Here is an 18,647-nt window from a genome sequence, read left to right on the forward strand (position 1 = left end):
AAAAGCAGCTTTAAACAAAAAGGAAGAGGCTCTAGGATAGTTGTAGAAAATAAAAAGGAGAGGTGCCAGTTCTTCAATGCAATACTTCAGTACTTCAAAACCAAAATGATCTTACACAGAGTTACTGATTCTTTTCACACAGGTTTCATTTGTTCATTTAATCATTTTAAGTGCACATGTAAATGACTTTTGAACAATAGCTAGCTCAGTTACAGTTCATCCATCTACAGAAATATTTATCCAGGTCATATGCCATCACGGTATCTAGGCAGGTAATTAAATACACATTTGCAAAATAATCAGTCATTAAAAGAGAAGGCACATCATCTCCCGGAGGTTTAAAAATAAGTAGGGAATTCAACTAAAAAAAAAAATCCACTGTAAAAACAGAAAAAAGAACCTATGTATTTTCACTATATTCTTGAATTTTAGGAAAATGCAGACAAAACAAAATGTAACAGCTTTAGCAATATAACAGTCTTACCACAATTTCTTTGAAATTAATTACTGTACCCAAGAAACTATCCAGACAAAGTCATTCTAATTGCAATGAAGATGCTGCTTCTGAGAAGGAAGATTATGAACCCCTTTGTATAAGCTAGCAATTTCACTGCATCAATCTATCAACAAGTTCTAAAAAGGCTGCAAAATCTGTTTTTAATTGGGGTATCATTTGTAGTATTTATTGCTGTCATTGCACATACAGCAAATCAGGAGTCAAGTAATGCAAAATTTCCTTGCAGAGTAGAATATGAGTAGTTTATAGAGCACAGGCAGTTTCTTTTGTAAACATAATTTCATTAGTGAAATCTTCATTCTTAACATGAATGTTGGAAGTTGGAGAAGTAACATTACGGCTTGGTCTTCCCCTCTTGAAGTTTAAACTTCAAGCAGACTGTCAAGAAATTCAAAGTTCATCACACTGTGCTTATGCACACCTGATATTACTCTCAGTCAATTCTACATTTGGCAGTCGTCTTCTAAAATAAGAGTGCATTTTTCCTTTTTATTTTCATCTAGTGCTTATCCACCAGCAAAAGCTTTGGGATTAACTCAGTGGGTTACAATAAATGAACTAAAATACTTTTTAATAGAAGTATCCACAGTTGGCGTTCAACAGAATAAAACCATGTGTTGACATCTAACATTTAGTATTTTCTTGACTTTTTAAATTAAGAGAGGAGAAACAAAGTTTGGCATCTGATGTGAGCAGCCAGAAAGGCAACCTGGCTGGGAGGGGAAAATTACTGAACAGAAGAAAATATCTTCTGAAAAATACTGAGAGAGAAAATGCCTGCCAGCCTGGAAATCGTTAGCCTGAGAACTAGGCCTGTGAACCAGAAGCATCCCTGGTAAGTGCAGCTGCGTACCTAGAAACCAGTGACATCCTGAGGTACCAGCGATAAGTGCAAACCCAAGGAACGGTATCAGCAACTTATCATCTGAAAGGTAAAAAAGTCTGGAAAAGGGGGAAAACATGCTGAGAAAGAATGAATCTGTAACTGCCATTGGCTTTTCTAACCGCAAGCACAGGAAAACAGTCTGGAGAAAAAAAAAAAAAAAGGTCTGAAAGAACAGAACAATCATCTATTGGCTGACCCAGGTGAAAAATAGGGATTAACAACATCTACTGGCTGCTCGAGGAGTGGTGTCCTACATCTTGTTGTGCCTCTGACATAAAAAGGACTTAATTTTTATCCAAAATTGAGCTTCCCTCTCTCTGAGAGCCTCCCATGCTTCACATACTTTTCCTTTTCCTAAACAGGTTGAATTCTCTGCACAACTTTCTACGAGATCTTGGACTCTTGCCAGGGATGCCTGGCTCACTCCAAACTCCATGACACAGATCATTTTTGGAGTGAGTCTCTGTCTGTTATTTTATTGGTCCCCCTCTAGGCCTACTTTTGGGGTTGGTTCAGTTTGCCTTCCTACTTCTGGAATGGTTGGGTCCCCTTCTAGGATGAGTCTGTTCTTCTGTCTGCGATGGTTTGGCCCCCCTTCTGAGATCTAATGCACTTGATACTGGTATTATTACTATGAACATACATATATATATATGCATATATATCGTAATCTATAGTAAGTATACCTGCTGTTATATTATTGATAAGTTTGCTTCACTAGTGATAAGTTTGTAGTAACTTGTAATAGTACGTACCTACTTTGTTGTTGCTGTTACTGATTGTTGCTATAATTGATTGCTGCCATATTAATCACTGCTGTTAATACTATTTATTGTTGCTACTAATAATTTGTAATAGCTTGAGATAGATATATCTATATCTTGCTTTATCAATCATATGTATATTTGCTGCAGGGATTTTTGTGGTATTTGTGGTAATCTGTAATAAAGTTGGGAAATTTACAGGATAAAAGCCTGTGTGTCCTTGTATACCATGGAATCCGACGAACTCACAATGATCATCTCTGTACGCCCACAGGTCAGATAACCCTTCAGGTCATGACAGCATCCCAAACAGAAATTATAATTCCGAATGCTATTTCACAACAACAGGTCTAAAATGCCAATATATTAGAATGCCATATATTCTAATTGATTTTAAATCACAGAATTAAACAACAACTAAAAGCTTTAGTGTAATAATTTATGTTCTTACTGAGGGCAAAATGCGGATTTTGCAGGTTACTGGTTTACAAATCCCTTTCACAAGGGTAGTCAATATCTGGAAGAAAAAAAAAAAAAAAACAAAAGACAAAACCATGATCACAACGGTGACAATAATAAAGCTGTCCTCCTTTCTCCCTTGAAGATACAAAGAAATTAGAACAATGTAACACTAGTTACTGTTCCTCTATAAAGATGGAGGATTACATGCTAGACAAACATATGCAGTCTGTAATAGATTATATCATTTTAACCAAAAAAAATACAAACCTATTTCTAGTCTAAGCCATTTTTATTTCCACTTCTTTTTTGATTTTAACTGGACTTTTACAGAACAATTAACTGCTGCTGGAGTTTAACACTGCTTTTAATATGAGGTGACCGGTAAACTCTGATCATTTCAAAATAAAGTGCAAAGGTTTTCATGTTCATGCAACTGTTTTCACAGTCTTATATTCGAGTTGTGAGTTTCTTATGAAAACGAAATGTAAGTATCCCCTAAAACGAGATTTTTTTTTTTAAAGACAGGAAAGCCTTCCAAATGGAAAAAAATAAGAGGAAAATGTCAAGCAACATCATCGCTGAATCTTCTAAAAGAAACCAAAAACTGTAAACTGAATTCCATGCTTAAGACAAAGCATATTTTATTCATTAAAACAAACTCAAAATAAGCAGACAAATGAGCAGCAGTTAGTTTAACCATTTAAGAACTGAGTTACAGAAAGAATCTCCTTTTCACAGGGTGAATTTAAGTCCAACAAAGCATACTTAAAAGGGCCATGTAATGGCCTATACATGTTTAAATCACTGTATGACTACATAATAAATGGTATGAGAAACCCAATAGCTCTCTAAATAAAAGAGTGGAAACCAGCTGATCCTGACTGTTCTTAGAAAAATACTTAGTGTTCAACTTTTTTTTTTTTTTTTCTTTGAGCTATTACCATGCATGTTATTCTGAGTATACTTCCCTTGTATAAAGTGGCTGGAACTGCAGGTAAATCATTTCTTTCAGAGTTGTGTATACTATGAAACTTGAAGTTTGTTTAATGTTACTGCACTTACTACGTTCCCAATACAGAAATGAGGTGTTACAGCTAGCACTCAAGTTCTTAGAACAGCTGGCAAGTAATTAGTGTCACCTTGCACTGTCTACTTGTATCTTTCCTCAACAGTGTTCTCTCAAATAACAGTAAGATCCAAGAAAATTGTCTAAATATCCCCTTCTCTTTAGTGCTTTTAACTTATATTATTTTTTGCATATAAATCAAACTGAAATGACACCATTTTCCAAACATCATCACTATAATATTTTTCTTACAATAGCATCATAAGCAAACCTCATAAATTTTCAGTGTCAGCCTCATTAAGGATTCCAATGTGAGAACCAAATCCTGCACTTTTTAATCATATGGAAAGCTTGATATGGAGCTGTAATTTCAGATGTCTTTTGCATGTTACAAGTTTACTTGTCCCTTTGCAGTTGGCTAAGAGTAATTTTCATGCCTAAGACTTTGCTGCCTATTAACATCTTAAATTGAAAACAACAATTCCAAATTTTTGAACAGCTGAATGGTGTTATCGTAAGAGGAAGGACTTACAAACAAAAGACTGACTCAACATCCATTTCAGACAGAAGGAAAAGGCATGAACTGCAGGGATCAGAAAGAGACTGGCTATCATTCAGAAAGAGTCATGCAGATGAGTGAAGAAAGTCTGGTCTGTGTGACTGACCTACATCAAAGACCCTTAAAACAAAGAACACTCAAAAGCCACATGGAAAAAGGTAAAGCAATGCTTTTGGTATTTTTGTTTTGTCCAGATCTGCATCCTTTTGACAGTACAAGAAACAAAGAATAACTACCTTGAAACATTTGACACTGTGTACCACAGTTCAGTTATTCGTGAGAGGTGAACTGTAAACTAGAATTGCCCTCAGGAACTCTGAAGGATATAGCGAGCAACTAAAAGCTAAGGGGAAGCAGGACAAAGTTCACAGTCAACTGACTGAACTATGAAGAATCAGATCTTTAAACAGAAAGAAAATGGAAGAACTATATGCTAAGAATGTTCCTGGAAACCCAGAACAATGTCTGGACTCTGTTTAATCTCAGGAAGCTTAGAAGTCCGGGGCAGGGCGGGAGGGAGGAACAACAACAACAGGTTACATCATCTATCAGTATTACATACAGACAGATGTAGATATCTTTTTTCCTATAGGTTCATACAGGGGTTTATATATATAAAAGAATATATACATGCAGATGTATGAACCTTTTTCATACTGGGTCACATAGGGTTTTATATACATTTAAATACATATGCACATAAAACTTGTCCCTCAAATATAGCACCGCATTGTGAAAGTTTTAAAACTGAAAAGGAAGAAGGTAGCAATTTTATAGTCCAGACAATGACAAGGAGAACTAAATCAGGATTATTTAGCCATAACCTTAATTTCAGTATTCAAAATTGATCATTCCACCCCAGCTTTTACAAATTTGTCTTCTAGACATTCATTCCTGCTTCCAGTAGAGCACAGTACATAATACTTGCCAAGGCAGTTCAAAACCCACAAGGTGATACTTACAGACTCTATTTTGTCAGGATCAGATAGCAGTGCTGCTCCCATACCTCCCTAGGAAAATATACAGAAACTGTTACACACTAGGCAAACACATTTTTCAACTCTAATAGCAGACCACAGCAAAAGTACAGTGTTATATTAAGAAGAAGAAGGCGGGGCGGGGAGGAGAAAATGGCAAAATCTAAAATGCAAGAGCATTAGTGAACACTTTGGTGAAATACATTTCCTAGAATTGTATGAGAATAATTAAGCACTAATTCAGGCCATCAACTTGCTCCCATTACTTTATGGAGCAAACAGGATTTCAAAAAGCCATTTTCAGCAACTGTAATCATCTGGTTTCTACTCATTAAGTGACAGCTGAACAGATTTATCATTTTAACATTATACACCATGTTTGAGAGGTCTTGATATCAGTAGTTTATGTCTACACACTACATTTAGAAAAACACTAAGACAAATTAAGTGGCTGTATTGAAGACAAATTATGAACACTTAAACAGTTTAATATTTTAGCTGTTCTTTCTGCACTATCTCATCTGCATACATAGATCTAGAGGCCAATACGTAGACATAAGAAGTAAGTTCAAAATTGTATGAAGTTTTTTGACCCAAAACTACTGTCAGAGAATAACCATTCACCAGCATTTGTGGCCAGCAGGTCAACGGAGGTGATCCTGACCCTCTACTCCCCTCTGGTAAGACCCACCCCCCCGGAGTACTGCGACCAGCTCTGGAGCCCTCAGCACAGGAAAGACATGGACCTGTTGGAGCGGGTCTAGAGAAGGGCCACAAAAATGAAAGCACCTCTCCTATGAGGAAGGACTGAGAGTTGGAGTTGGTCAGCCTGGAGAAGAGAAGGCTCAAGGAAGACTTTACTACAGCCTTCCAGTACTTAAAGGGGACTTATAAGAAAGATAGGGACAGACTTTTTAGCAGGACCTGTTGCAACAGGACAAGGAGTAATGGTTTTAAACTAAAAGAGGGGGGATTTAGACTAGATATAAGGAAGAAATTTTTTACAATGAGGGTGGTGAAACACTGGCACAGGTTGCCCAGAGGGGCAGTGGAGGCCCCATCCCTGGAAACACTCAAGGTCAGGCTGGACGGGGCTCTGAGCAACCTGATCTAGTGGAAGATGTCCCTGCTCGTTGGAGGGGGGTTGGACCTAGATGACCAACCCAAACTATTCTATGATTTGAATTTTTGATCTTTCATCCTAGTACAGGGTGGATGTTTTGGTGTTTTGTTCTTAATTATGACTCTGTGGACAGATAAAATAGTCTTCCATGTAATTAGTTATAATACAGAAGTAATAAAGGCTGAAGAAAACAATACTCGAAATATCATCAGACCATTACGAATTTAATGACATGTCCTTAACATGACTACAGTGCCTTGGTAATACCACTTCATCTCAAAAGCCATCTGGCAGAAAAACAGAGGAAGTTCAGAAACAACAGAACCTAAATACATAAATAAAAAGGCTCCAGAACAGGGGAAATGAAAATTTGAGTTTAAAAGAATGTGAAATATTTATTTTCACCATACCTCAACTTGTCATTTTCATAAGTTATCATTGAAACAAAAAAGTTAATGGGATTAAAGCAGAAAAACCCTAGAAACGTATGTGAGTAAAATCATTCACAAGTTAGATGGAATATATTTGAAGAATAACTACTTAAATTCTTCTGAGTGCAAGCCAACCTACAAAACTAAGAAGCAGTGAAACAGAAAATCACCCTATAAATTGATCCATCCTATGCCCTTCTTGCACCATCACCTGGTACTTTCAACATTGACCATTATCAGATCTAGGCTGAAACACTATGAACTGTTAAAGTGAAGACACTAGATACCTGAAAGGTGTCCAACATTTTTACATACCTCGCATGCTCCAAAGAAAAAGCAATCTTTGAGATGGAAAAACATCAGCCCTCTCTTATATACTCTATGTACAGTCATTAGGGCCCTTTGGTTCTTCTGTTCCAAAACTCCATGATGTAGTCTGTCCTTTTATTTCTTTAAGGCCATATGGTCTAAAATAAACCCTTTTCCTTTTCAAGTAGTTTTATCAAAAGACATGTTCCATTAATGGAAAATAAATCCATTTAGACAAAGCATTCTTTTCTCTTGGCTGAAAAACTGAGAAAGGAGAACGGTATACTTATGTGGAAGAGAATCTGTACAGTGTCATGGCATCATGCAAGGTATAGGCATGTTTGGCAGTGTCAGCTTTGGCCTTTACTATTCCCCGTTTTAACAACATTGCTTTCATGCACCAGATATCTCATTTCAACTGGCCATATATTTATGTGCCAGATACATAAACCCACAGAATTCTGTTTTTTCCTACTGTGAAAGCAGAGAGGGGGAAAAAAACCAGTTTTACTTGGTCCACAGGCAACTTGGTTTGACAACAGAAAATATATGAGCTCTATAAAAGCTTAGGCTGGTACTAGGAATTAGGGCAGATTTCAGGTTACCATTTACATCTGTGCTCTTGCTTTAGTAAAAGGCCAGTAAAGAGCTTCCAGACGTAAAGACGGGTAACAGGGAATTAGGAAATGAAGTACTGCCTATGTGGATATATTGTTTTTTCTGTTTAAAGGGATAGGATAAAGCATTATAGCTTCACAGGACAGAGAACTTGCTCCAAATGCTAAAAACGCCAATACTACAAAGACTGGAGGATAGAAAGTTTAAATGCAACAGACAGTCTTCTTCCCTGGAACGATGTTTTAAGTCTTCCAAGTTGAAGTTCTTTTTCTTTGACAATAAGTGCAAAATTTCTCTTATCTATTCTGCATCAACATCTGACATCAAAATGGAACTCCATGCTCTAATTCACTGATACTTCATCTATACACTAACTGGCTTAACAGTGCTAGCAAACAGTTTGACTACTCTGTTTTAGCCACCTGTGATAGAGGACTGGTTTAGTATTGCATGTGCTTACCTAAAATAAATAAATAAATAAATAAATAAAATCAAGTTTTAACTGATCTATCCTCCTGCCACTTAAAACTGACCAATAATTGAACTCAGCATTGCTAAGTTGCAAATATTTACTTGCTCAGATGACAAACTGTGATTCCTATCTTTTCTAAGGCTAGAAAGAACATATTTCACTCATCCACCAAATTAGTGACCTCAGGAAAACAAAAGAAAACAACCCACTTTATCTTATCCTGCCTTACAGAATTTACTTTTAAGTGCAATATACAACATAGCCTGTCAGAATTTTCAGAATTCTAAATAACTTCAGTGTTATTTTTTGTAAAATACAATTTAACAACCTCACTACATTTTTCTCAATATTCAGTAGTTGTCTTGACAAAAAACACAATCACCACTCACTCAGTGGTCCAAGTTCATGCTAACCTGAGCTCATAAACTTCATATATGCTTACCCACTTAAGGATATGCTATGTTTAATTACATGAACAAACCTATTCTTAAGTGAGATTTCTAATAGACTATATTATTTTACCATATTACGGCCATGACACCTTCAAGACTCTTTTGTTTACCACAAAAAAATATACCCAAGTTTATCTGCATGAAAATTTTATTACTTGAATTTCTTCAGTCCAGAAAACCATAACAGGTATTCTGCACTCCACACGTCTAAGAAAGAGAAAGGTTATTTAAGAGTAATCAAAATCCACTTGCCTTAGTAGAATATTCTTTTGGGCATCCCATGTTGATATCAATACCAGCTACATCACTCTCTCTGAAAGGGAAGAAAGAAATAATTAAAATATTTTTCAGCATATTAGAACATGAATCAGGAAACAGACATCTTTCCAGGAAACTTCTTCCATCGTCATTAAGGTTTAAATGAGTATTTAAGGTTAAGTTTTTATGTGAACTTCTGAATTTTTAGCTTCTTGCTTACATAAGTTACATATTTATTTTAACAGTGGTCTGAAGATCAGTCTACCCCCAAGTTTCAATGACCAGTGCTGTGCAGAAGCTGCAAATACTCATCTTAAACATGTTTATATAGGATTAAGTATATATAAGTATATCCATCACTAAATTCACCACTGTCACTAAAGCAAGTCCTGTTGAAACTTCCATCTATTTCAAGTGGAGGCTTGAAGACACCTTTTAAAAAGGTTTGAGATACACTCTTCATTTCTGCACAAAATTCTATTGCGGGCTTCAAACCAGAAACAATAGGAGACATTTTCAGGCATACTGGTCTGTCTTGCAGCTGTGCAATACCCAGGGAAATTTCATACTGTAGAGAGATCAAGGACACACTGCACTAGCAAAAACCCATCAATCTCAGTACAGAACTTATGCAGCTGCTGTTTTGAGCAAGAATTATTTTAAATAGGAGTTGCAGTTACAGAATTATACCACCGGCCTTTTGAGATGCTACACTTTACTGTGCAGCTCCTACAGAACTTTTCTTGGTCCTACCTTGGTCCTCTCAACCATAAAAAATTGTCTTCCATGATCACGCCTCTGTACAAAAACACCCAAACAAACCCATGGTGGGAAGGGGGTGAGAAAAGATGACTTACACAAGCTTAGCTACTGCCAGGGCTCTTTCAGCATCTGCTGAACCCTGTTGGTAAAACAAGACGAATTATAATTATAAAATATCATCAAATTGTAAATAAAAGTGCTCACCTGCACATGTGTGTAACTGTATTTGCTAAACATTTACTGCAAAGTGACAGAGACCTATTCACAGCACAATGGACAGCTAAAACGTTTAGCTAAAGCACGTACTAAGTAAGCCACTGAAGACAAAAGGTGATACAAAAAGGAATCCAGAGAGGTCTGTCCACCCTCTTAACTTACAGCAGTATCAAATGTTCTTAGATCACCATTAGATATTTATTTATCATGTTCTTAAGAAGCTCCACTAATAAAAATTCTACAGCTTCTACAAGCAACCTATTCCAGGACTATCATTACCGCTGAAAAAGGTCTTTTTCAATATCTAATGCAGTCCACACTTGTCCCTCCCCGCAACTCCCACCATCTCTTGTCCTACACAGAGTAGTCTGAAAGAACAAATTACTACCTTTTTCTCTCCAGAAGCCTTTAATTCATTTGTGCTACATTAATGCACACACTACTCCTCTCAGTAAACAGCGAGACTGTTTACTGGACAGTGCAAGACTTAAACATGTGATAAAACATCAGCATAATTTATTTTTGGTATCTATATGTTTGGAAATATATCAGATACCTATTACAAAACCAAGCTGCTGTCATAGAGCACAGAATCCATCTTAATCACCTCTTCTGAAAACACCTGTACAGAGAGCTTATAATGTAGCATCTTGACTGCATGTGTACCAACAGATTAGAAATTCTGCAACACGTTTGGTGTGAAATTTTACATCCACTGAAGCATCAAGAAATTGATAGTCTGCAATACGGAGAGCTGCTTTAGAGATTGTTACTAGCACTACCTTGTTTAACTGTGTTGTTATCAGAAGAGTACCTGCGGTTGGTTTCTTACCATTTGAAAGACAACACGGTGCCTCTCCCTTTCACAAGTTCTGAAAACAACTCTTTCATTAGGTGCAACAAAGTCCACTGTTTCAAGTACTTCTGTATGAAATGAGAAATAGATAAAACAGACAAAAATGATATACAAGTGTAATCATGGTCATATGACTATATAACTTGTCTGTAAATGAAATGCTATCAAATAAGTCTTCCATGAACAACAGAACTAATGGCACCCTGCCTCCTATATGTCTTTGCAGTACATTTCTTGCACATTGCTGTTTCCCTCCATAGTATTCTTTAATCACCCCCCAGCCTGTTTCTTGAGCAAGCATCGGCACCAGAACAAGTCTAATGATTAATCGGACAGAATGAACATGACAGTACCATTATTGGGAAGGGGCAGGAGGGAAAAGTAGATTTGTAGTGGACTTCTGTTCCCCAGCAGGGACACTATAAACAACTATTTCTCATGCCACTCAGGTGGGGAGGTCTCATAGATATCTTTTTAAGAACTTGTCCATGAAAATCATGTTAGGCCAAATCTAGCCCATGGACCGCAAATTAATAAAAGAATGATAAACAGTGAAATCTTGTATGTCTTGCTTCCTTATTGCAGTAGACTAAAAGGTGTGTATATTATTATGTCACAAACAGCTAACATTTATAAAGACTCATGACTGGAAACTGTCTTTGAACTTGTTTCTTGGACACTATCAAACTTTTCTTGAAAAATTAAAAGGCTTTATAACTAAATATTAGTAGTTTTGCTCAGGAAATTAGATTTTATATTAGCACATACACATGTAAAATTTCGGGGGTGGGAAAAAAAAAAAACAACAAGAAACCCCAAAGCAAAACAAGAGTTTTTTACTGTTTATTCTTTATTATAATAGCATATGAAGGCAGTAGAGAATGAGACTCTGAAGCCAGTATGTAGATACAGAATTGAGGAGGGTTATCTGAATTATAGTTTTATTATCCATCTTTTTAACCCACATAAAACTAAAAGCTTTAATATTTTAAACAATGCACTGAAACTTTAACGTCCTGTCTATTCCAGCTAGCCCCTTCTTTCACCTGCTGCCAGGAAGCATGATGCTGAAACATTAGTAATGTATTTCCAACACTGATTCCATTTTTCTTAATAAAAAGAGAAAGACATAATTCCAGGAGCTAGAATTATAAAGTCTTTCACTTTAGAAGGCGTATACCTGCACACCCAGTGACCTGACCTCTGTCAACGAGTTTAACACAAAATTCATCAAATCCTTGTAATAAGCTAAGTCAACCATGCTGAAAGACCTTGTTGTTAGGGCCTAAAAAGAATAACAAACTGTCAGTTACTAATACATTAGCCCTATCCTCAAAAAACATTTGTGGTTTTCCTGAGGGACACTAACTGAACTATTGACATTCCTTAGGAAGAGAAACTGAAAGTTTAAAACTGTAGAGCAGCAGACAGGTGTAAGGTAGAGCTTCAAAAGCTTATTTTAAGTCCCTAGACACTGTTCAGAGACATTACATGCACTGATACCTCAATGCAAGCACTATAAAATTACTTCAGAGAAATAATTATCTTTTAACTAGAAAAAAGGATGCTTACAGATATTAAAATAAATTATATACTTGCCATTTATAACCCTCTTACACTGCAGCATCTTTATGTCAATCAGTTCCTGAAAAGAAAGAATAAAAATACCTCAGTGAGTTGAAGTGAGCCACCCAGCTCTAAACAGTTGCCCATTTTATTAAGTGAGAATAACTACCTAAAGATACCAAATATAGAAAAAGAATGCAAATGAAAGCAAGAGTTGAACTACACAACACTCTCAAATGAAGTTTCAAAATACGAACAGAACATATGAATGTAAGAATATGGTAGATTTACACGGTTCTATAAGAACCATTTTGTCCAAATACCTATCTAGCAAGCTGGAAACAAAGCAGAATGAACCACCTAGAGTGGAAAGAGAAAATAACTTAATGCTATAGCAACAGACCACCTCAAGAATCAATGTAGATTTGTACTGGCCAAACACATAGGTGAACAAAACAGTAGTATTAGGCTTTAAGACTTCTTTACCTTAATCCTGAGTTTTAATGGTTCTCTACATTAGTTAAAATGCAAAATGAAGCTCTGTGTTGATCTTTACTTGCAAACCTAATATACAATCACCATTCTTCTAGAATTTGTGGCTTTTAGAAGAAACCCAAAACTTCAAGTTACATATATTAGCTTAACTGCAGATTTATGCAATTCAATTTATTAAGGACACCATCTGAGTCCTTTTCTCATATGTATCTCATCAACTTGATTACAGGTGAGCTTTAAGACAAACTGACTGCCTTTAATTGACAAAGGACTACAGCTTGAGCCAGTACAACTTGTTAGCTGCTGAAATAAATATGCAGACATTAACCCAGCTGTTATATAAATGGAGGAAAAACCCCACTGCTGTGCTACAGTGTTAGTTACCTGAAGAAGTTTAGTCTACTATAGATACTTTGTTTTAGCAAATAAGACAAGGTTTAAGATGTGCTGATTTACAGGTAAGGGATAAACAAGCAATAAATTAAACTAATCTCAATCTGCTTGTATTATACCATAGGAGACCTTCTTTTTGAGGTGAGGAAAAGTAAAACATGTTTTTGGCTACAGAAATAACTTTAACACTACAAGTTTTTTATGTACTCCAATTTGTTAAGTAAGTTTGAGGGTCTCTGCTTTTGAGGTACTGTTTCTCTGGATTGTGGCAAAAAGTGTGTGTGAAGGAAAAACTGCTTTAGCTATACAGTTTATAGTGCTGGATTAAAGAACTTCTCATACCCTGTGACTTCAGTAGTAAGCAAAGCAGTACCTTTATGTGTGTAGCTTGCTGTGGTTTTTGTTTTGTTGTTTTTTGTTTGGGGTGGTTTTTTTTTTTTTGCATTACTATCTTCCACTAATTTCCTATACAACATCCCTATCAAATCTGTGGTTAGTGAAATCCAGTAGCTGCTCAGTAACAAGGTTCTTTGCTGCTACTAAGAAGTATAAAAGATAATGGAAAAGTACAAAGGCTGTCTGAAGCCTGACTTGCTTTTAGTGCTTAAGACTTCCAGATTCTGTAACTCTATGCTTGTGATTTCTCTATACATGATCTACAGTTAGCCTCAGAGAGAATGAAAAAAAATATATATTCTCACTGAATCCCATGTAAAGCAGAAAGGCCATAATTCATAAACTGGGAAACTGTTAATTATTGTTTGTCAAAGAAGAAAAACACCTTATTACTCTCAATATTATGGCAGACAGATGTAACTATTCTACTGAATTTTGAGATTTCTTCTGAATCATCCAGCAATAGCTATTCTTTCACATGGAGCTGATCCAACTAATTAAATATCATTTGTAATTCTAGAAGCTAGAGACAAAAGGTGAGCTGTGGCCAAGATAAAAAAAGCATATTATCTCTCTGAGAACAAATCTTTCCTTTCTTCTCCCCCAGAAAGGGCAGTGAGCTAACTCACAAGAGAACTGCTGTGAAGATTCCTGGAGAACACTGTAAATGACTGATTCTGACAGTTTGTTTCAGCCTGTTCTAGTGGTACAAATCAAACATTCTCCAGGAATGCCACTATTTAAGTCATGTTTACATTATGTTTAACTCCTTACTGTTTGACTTTTTAAAATCTCAGCTGAGTCATGTAACTTGTACCAATGCCTACATTTGAGAAGAGCTAATAATAGCACTGAAGGGGAAAAGGGAAATATTGATGCACTGCAACAATAAGGATATGTGAAGACTAAGTACCTTAAGTTACAGAGCAGTCCTACCAATAATATCTGCAGCAAACTGGAGTCTCAACTTCAGGCAGCTTTAAGAAAAGTGGTTAAGCAACAAGGACAGCAGCACTGTGAGAGGTATATATGGATGTTCTGGGTTAGCACAGCAGAACTAACTGGGTGAGAGCGTAAGTCAGGCTAAGGCTTCTTCCAATGTTATGACTCTACTTAAAAAAAAAAAAAAACACCAAACAAAAAACCACCACCAACAACAACAAAAAACAAACCCCCACCACCCTGAAAAAACCCACAGTAGAATGTGAGGAAATGGTTATGGTGAGTGTTTTGTCTAAATGAATTGAAATTATTGAACAGTCTTAGAACATGGGTTTGCCATAACTTGAGGACTGCTCAAGGGGAAATCCCTTAAGCCATAGAGATTCTTCTTTCCCCATTTTTCTAATGAAAAATATATGTAAAAGGAAGAAGTCCCACAATAAACAAAGTCTATTTGTACTTTTCTTAATAATGATCTGTCGTGGTTTAGCCCCAGCCAGCAACTCAGCCCCACGCAGCCGCTCGCTCACTCCCCCTACCCCGATGGGATGGGGGGGAGAATCAGAGGAGTAAGAGTGAGAAACACTCCTGGGTTGAGATAAGAACAGTTTAATAATTGAAATAAAGTAAAATAGGAATTATAATAGTAACAGTATAATAATAATTAATAATAATAATGATATACAAAGCAAGTGACGCACAATGCAATTGCTCACCACCCACCGACCGATACCCAGACAGTTCCCGAGCAGCAATCGCTGCTCCCCGGCCAACCCCCCCCAGTTTCTATACTGAGCATGACGTCATATGGTATGGAATAGCCCTTTGGGCAGTGTGGATCAACTATTCTGGCTGTGCCCCCTCCCAGTTTCTTGTGTGCCTGGCAGAGCATGGGAAGCTGAAAAAGTCCTTGACTAGCATAAGCAGTACTCAGCAACAACTAAAAACATCAGCATGTTATCAACATTCTTCTCCTCCTAAATCCAAAACACAGCACTATGCCTGCTACTAGGAAGAAAATTAACTCTATCCCAGCCGAAACCAGGACAGATCTTATCAGACTGCCTCATCTGCTCATCCTTCATACCTCGCAGTACACGATATCAGCACCATAGTCCAGAGCAAGAAGACGCATTGGTAAGGTTCCCACCCGCACCATGGGAGCCAGGATCTTCTTTCCTCTAAAGCACAGAGGTGTGTTCACCGTCATTCCGGCTGCAGTACGACCTGAAAGAGACAACCGAGGGGGGCAGCCATGGAATATCATTTCCTACTCGCAAACGCCCAGAACCTCCCTTTGGCGGGAAGGGGGAGCGGGAGGGAGCGGGTGACCCTGTCAAAATGACAGCGTTCCCCTGGTAGCCCGCAGGCCGGCTGCTCCACCGCCGCTCGCCCAGCCCCCGCGGCCCTGGAGCCGTGAGAGAGCTCAGCGGCGCCCCGCGGCGTCGGGGCGGCCCGGCCCGGGGGTGCTCCCGGCCGCACGGGCGCCTTCCCCGGGGCGAGGGCCGCCGGGCGGGCTCTGCCGGAGCCCCTCAGGGCCATGCTTGCTCGCCGCGTCGGCTCTCAGCCGCCAGCGGAAAAGGCGAGCGTGAAGCGGCCGGGGCGGCCACCGCCGCCTCCTCCTGACGGGCCGGCCGCGCGCGCGCGCCCCCCACCCGTGGCACCCACCCTCCTCGCGTGGCTCCGCCGCGGCTGCGGGGGGGTGGGGGGAAGGGAAGCGCCTCTTCGCGGCGTCATCCGGCAGCGCCGCCGCCACGTGAGAGGCCGCCGAGGCGCGGCGGGATGGCGGCCGCCTTGGTGCTGCTGCCGCGGCGGTTAGCGGCCAGCCGGGCGGCGGCGGCGGCGAGCGCGCAGCCCGCCGGGAGCGTGGTGCGCGTCCCCTGGGCCCTGCGGCTGCGCCTGCAGCGGGGCGCGCAGCGCCGTCGGCGCGGGCAAGGGGAGGCGGCGGCGGCGGCGGCGCGGCCCGGGAAGCTGCTGCTGCGGAGCCGGCGGCCGGAGCTGAGCCAGCCCCGCTGGCAGACGGTGGGGCGCTGGGAGCGGCCGCAGCTGGTGTCGGCGGGCTGGAAGCACAGGAAGGCCTGCGGGGACTACTTCCAGCTGGAGCCCTCGCAGGAGGCGGCTCCCGCCCTGCAGGCGCCGCCGCCTGAGGCGGGGCAGGGCCCGTCCTTCGCCGAGATGGGGCTGCAGCCGGCGCTGCTGGCCGGCCTGGAGGGCCTCTCCATCGGCCGCCCCACGGCGGTGCAGCGCCTCGCCATCCCCGCGCTGCGCCGCGGCCGCAGCGCCCTCTGCGCCGCCGAGACCGGCAGCGGCAAGACGCTGGCCTACCTGCTGCCGCTGCTGGACGGGCTGCTCTCCCGCCCCGAGGGGCCGGCGGCGGCGGCGGCGGGGGAGGCGGCGGCGCCCCGCGGGTTGGTGGTGCTGCCGTCGCGGGAGCTGGCGGCGCAGGTGGGCGCGGTGGCGGCGGCGCTGTGCCGGCCGGCGGGGCTGCGGGTGCGCGGGCTGACGGGCGGCGGCGCCGCGGGCGGGCTGCGGCGGCAGCTGCGGGCGGCGGCGCCGGGGGCCGCCGTGCTGCTGGGCACCCCCGGGGCGCTGCGGGAGGCGCTGCGGCGGCGCTTCCTGACCCTGGGGCGGCTGCGCTGGATGGTGCTGGACGAGGCGGACGCCCTGATGGACGAGTCCTTCGCGGAGCCGCTGGAGGAGATCCTGGCACACGCGCCCCTGGCCGCCGGCGCCCCCGGGCCGGCCGGCCCCGGCGAGGCGAGGACCCAGGTGGTGGTGGTCGGAGCCACCTTCCCCGCGGGGCTGAGCCAGACGCTGGGAAGGTTCACCGACGTGGGCCGGTTTGTCACCCTCGCCACCCAGAGCCTGCACCGCCTGCCGCCCCACGTCCAGCAGAAGTTTGTCCGCCTCAAAGGCCGGGACAAGCTGCCCGAACTGCTGCAGCTACTCAAGGAGCACCCGGCGTCCGGCGGGGCCATCCTCGTCTTCTGCAACAGCGCCAGCACTGTCAACTGGCTGGGCTATATCCTGGATGACCACAAAATCAAGCACCTGAGGCTGCAGGGACAGATGTCGGCGGCTGCTAGAGCTGGCATCTTTGCCTCCTTCCAGAAGGGTGACGTGTCTGTCCTTGTCTGCACTGACCTTGCCTCACGGGGGCTGGACACCAGCAGCGTGCAGCTAGTGGTCAACTATGACTTCCCAGACACCCTGCAGGACTACCTGCACCGCGTGGGGCGAGTTGGACGGGTTGGAAGCAAGGCGCCTGGAGCCGCGGTTAGTTTTGTCACCCATCGGTGGGATGTGGACCTGGTGCGGAAAATAGAGACCGCGGCCCGGAAAAGGACGGGTCTCCCGGGCATGGACTCCTCTGTTAGTAAGCCTCCACCTAAAGGAGGTTGATTCAGGTTGCTGAGCAGTAATAAATGGCCTGGTAGGGACTAAGCTTGAAGTCATTAAAGCAGAGCGAATGAGCTTGTATGTAAGCGAGACTGGAAGACTAGAGAAGTGAGTGTCAGAACCAGGTGATCAGGTTAACTTTGTGCACCCTTCTGGAAGATGCAGTAGTCATTTCCATAGGCATCACAACTCATGGCTTTCCAAAAGGAAGCCAGCTTTGGAGAAGGTAGCCAGACTTTGGAGAGGACTGAAGAATGATCTCATCACTGGATTTTGTTTAATTTTATTGGGACTTTTAACTTAAATTCAAATCAGAATGAAAGCATGCCGTATGATGTGCTCTCTGTTGTGTTTGATTACTTCCCACCACCAGCAGCTAAACATTCATTATTAAAACTTAAAATTTACTACGTGGCAGGAAAAAAAAAGAAAATACTTTCCTAACTTTGATATAACTTTGACCAATTATAGATACATGTAGAAAGACTAAAGGGCAAATTGTATTTGATTTTCTTGTGATATAGCAGTTCATTCAGAGAATTCTAGACCAGATACCTCTGAAGTTCGATAGGAACAAGAAGGCACAGTAAAGCTTGAGGCTTTTTCAAGGTCTTAATTTGTCATTTTATGGTTACTTTTCACTGAGAAAAGGGATGTTGCTGCTTCATGTTCTGTTAAATAAATTAAAAAAAAAGCATTTAAGTGTGTTCTCATTTTTTCCGCATGCT

At 41.2% G+C, this 18,647-nt stretch overlaps 2 protein-coding genes across 2 annotated transcripts in view; one reads left to right on the plus strand and one right to left on the minus strand.

The window, feature by feature from the left end:
• DUS2 (dihydrouridine synthase 2) overlaps positions 1–16,211 on the minus strand; it is a 28,485-nt gene extending 12,274 nt beyond the window's left edge. Inside the window, exons 1-8 of the mRNA XM_075715097.1 lie at positions 16,189–16,211; positions 15,608–15,747; positions 12,328–12,373; positions 10,705–10,796; positions 9,752–9,795; positions 8,889–8,949; positions 5,217–5,264; positions 2,619–2,684 (exon numbers count right to left, since the gene is read on the minus strand). Coding sequence (XP_075571212.1) covers positions 2,619–2,684; positions 5,217–5,264; positions 8,889–8,949; positions 9,752–9,795; positions 10,705–10,796; positions 12,328–12,373; positions 15,608–15,730 — 480 coding nt within the window. The 5' untranslated portion in view covers positions 15,731–15,747; positions 16,189–16,211. The remainder of the gene's footprint in view (positions 1–2,618; positions 2,685–5,216; positions 5,265–8,888; positions 8,950–9,751; positions 9,796–10,704; positions 10,797–12,327; positions 12,374–15,607; positions 15,748–16,188) is intronic.
• On the plus strand, positions 16,189–18,553 carry DDX28 (DEAD-box helicase 28; the record flags this gene model as incomplete). Its single annotated transcript, XM_075715098.1, has 1 exon — positions 16,189–18,553. A coding segment is annotated over one exon (1,734 nt), but the record flags the coding sequence as incomplete, so codon positions are not given.
• Between the last annotated feature and the right edge of the window lie 94 nt (positions 18,554–18,647).

The sequence above is a fragment of the Pelecanus crispus genome, chromosome 8 (genome assembly GCF_030463565.1).
Source record: "Pelecanus crispus isolate bPelCri1 chromosome 8, bPelCri1.pri, whole genome shotgun sequence".
NCBI classification, from domain to species: Eukaryota; Metazoa; Chordata; class Aves; order Pelecaniformes; family Pelecanidae; genus Pelecanus; species Pelecanus crispus.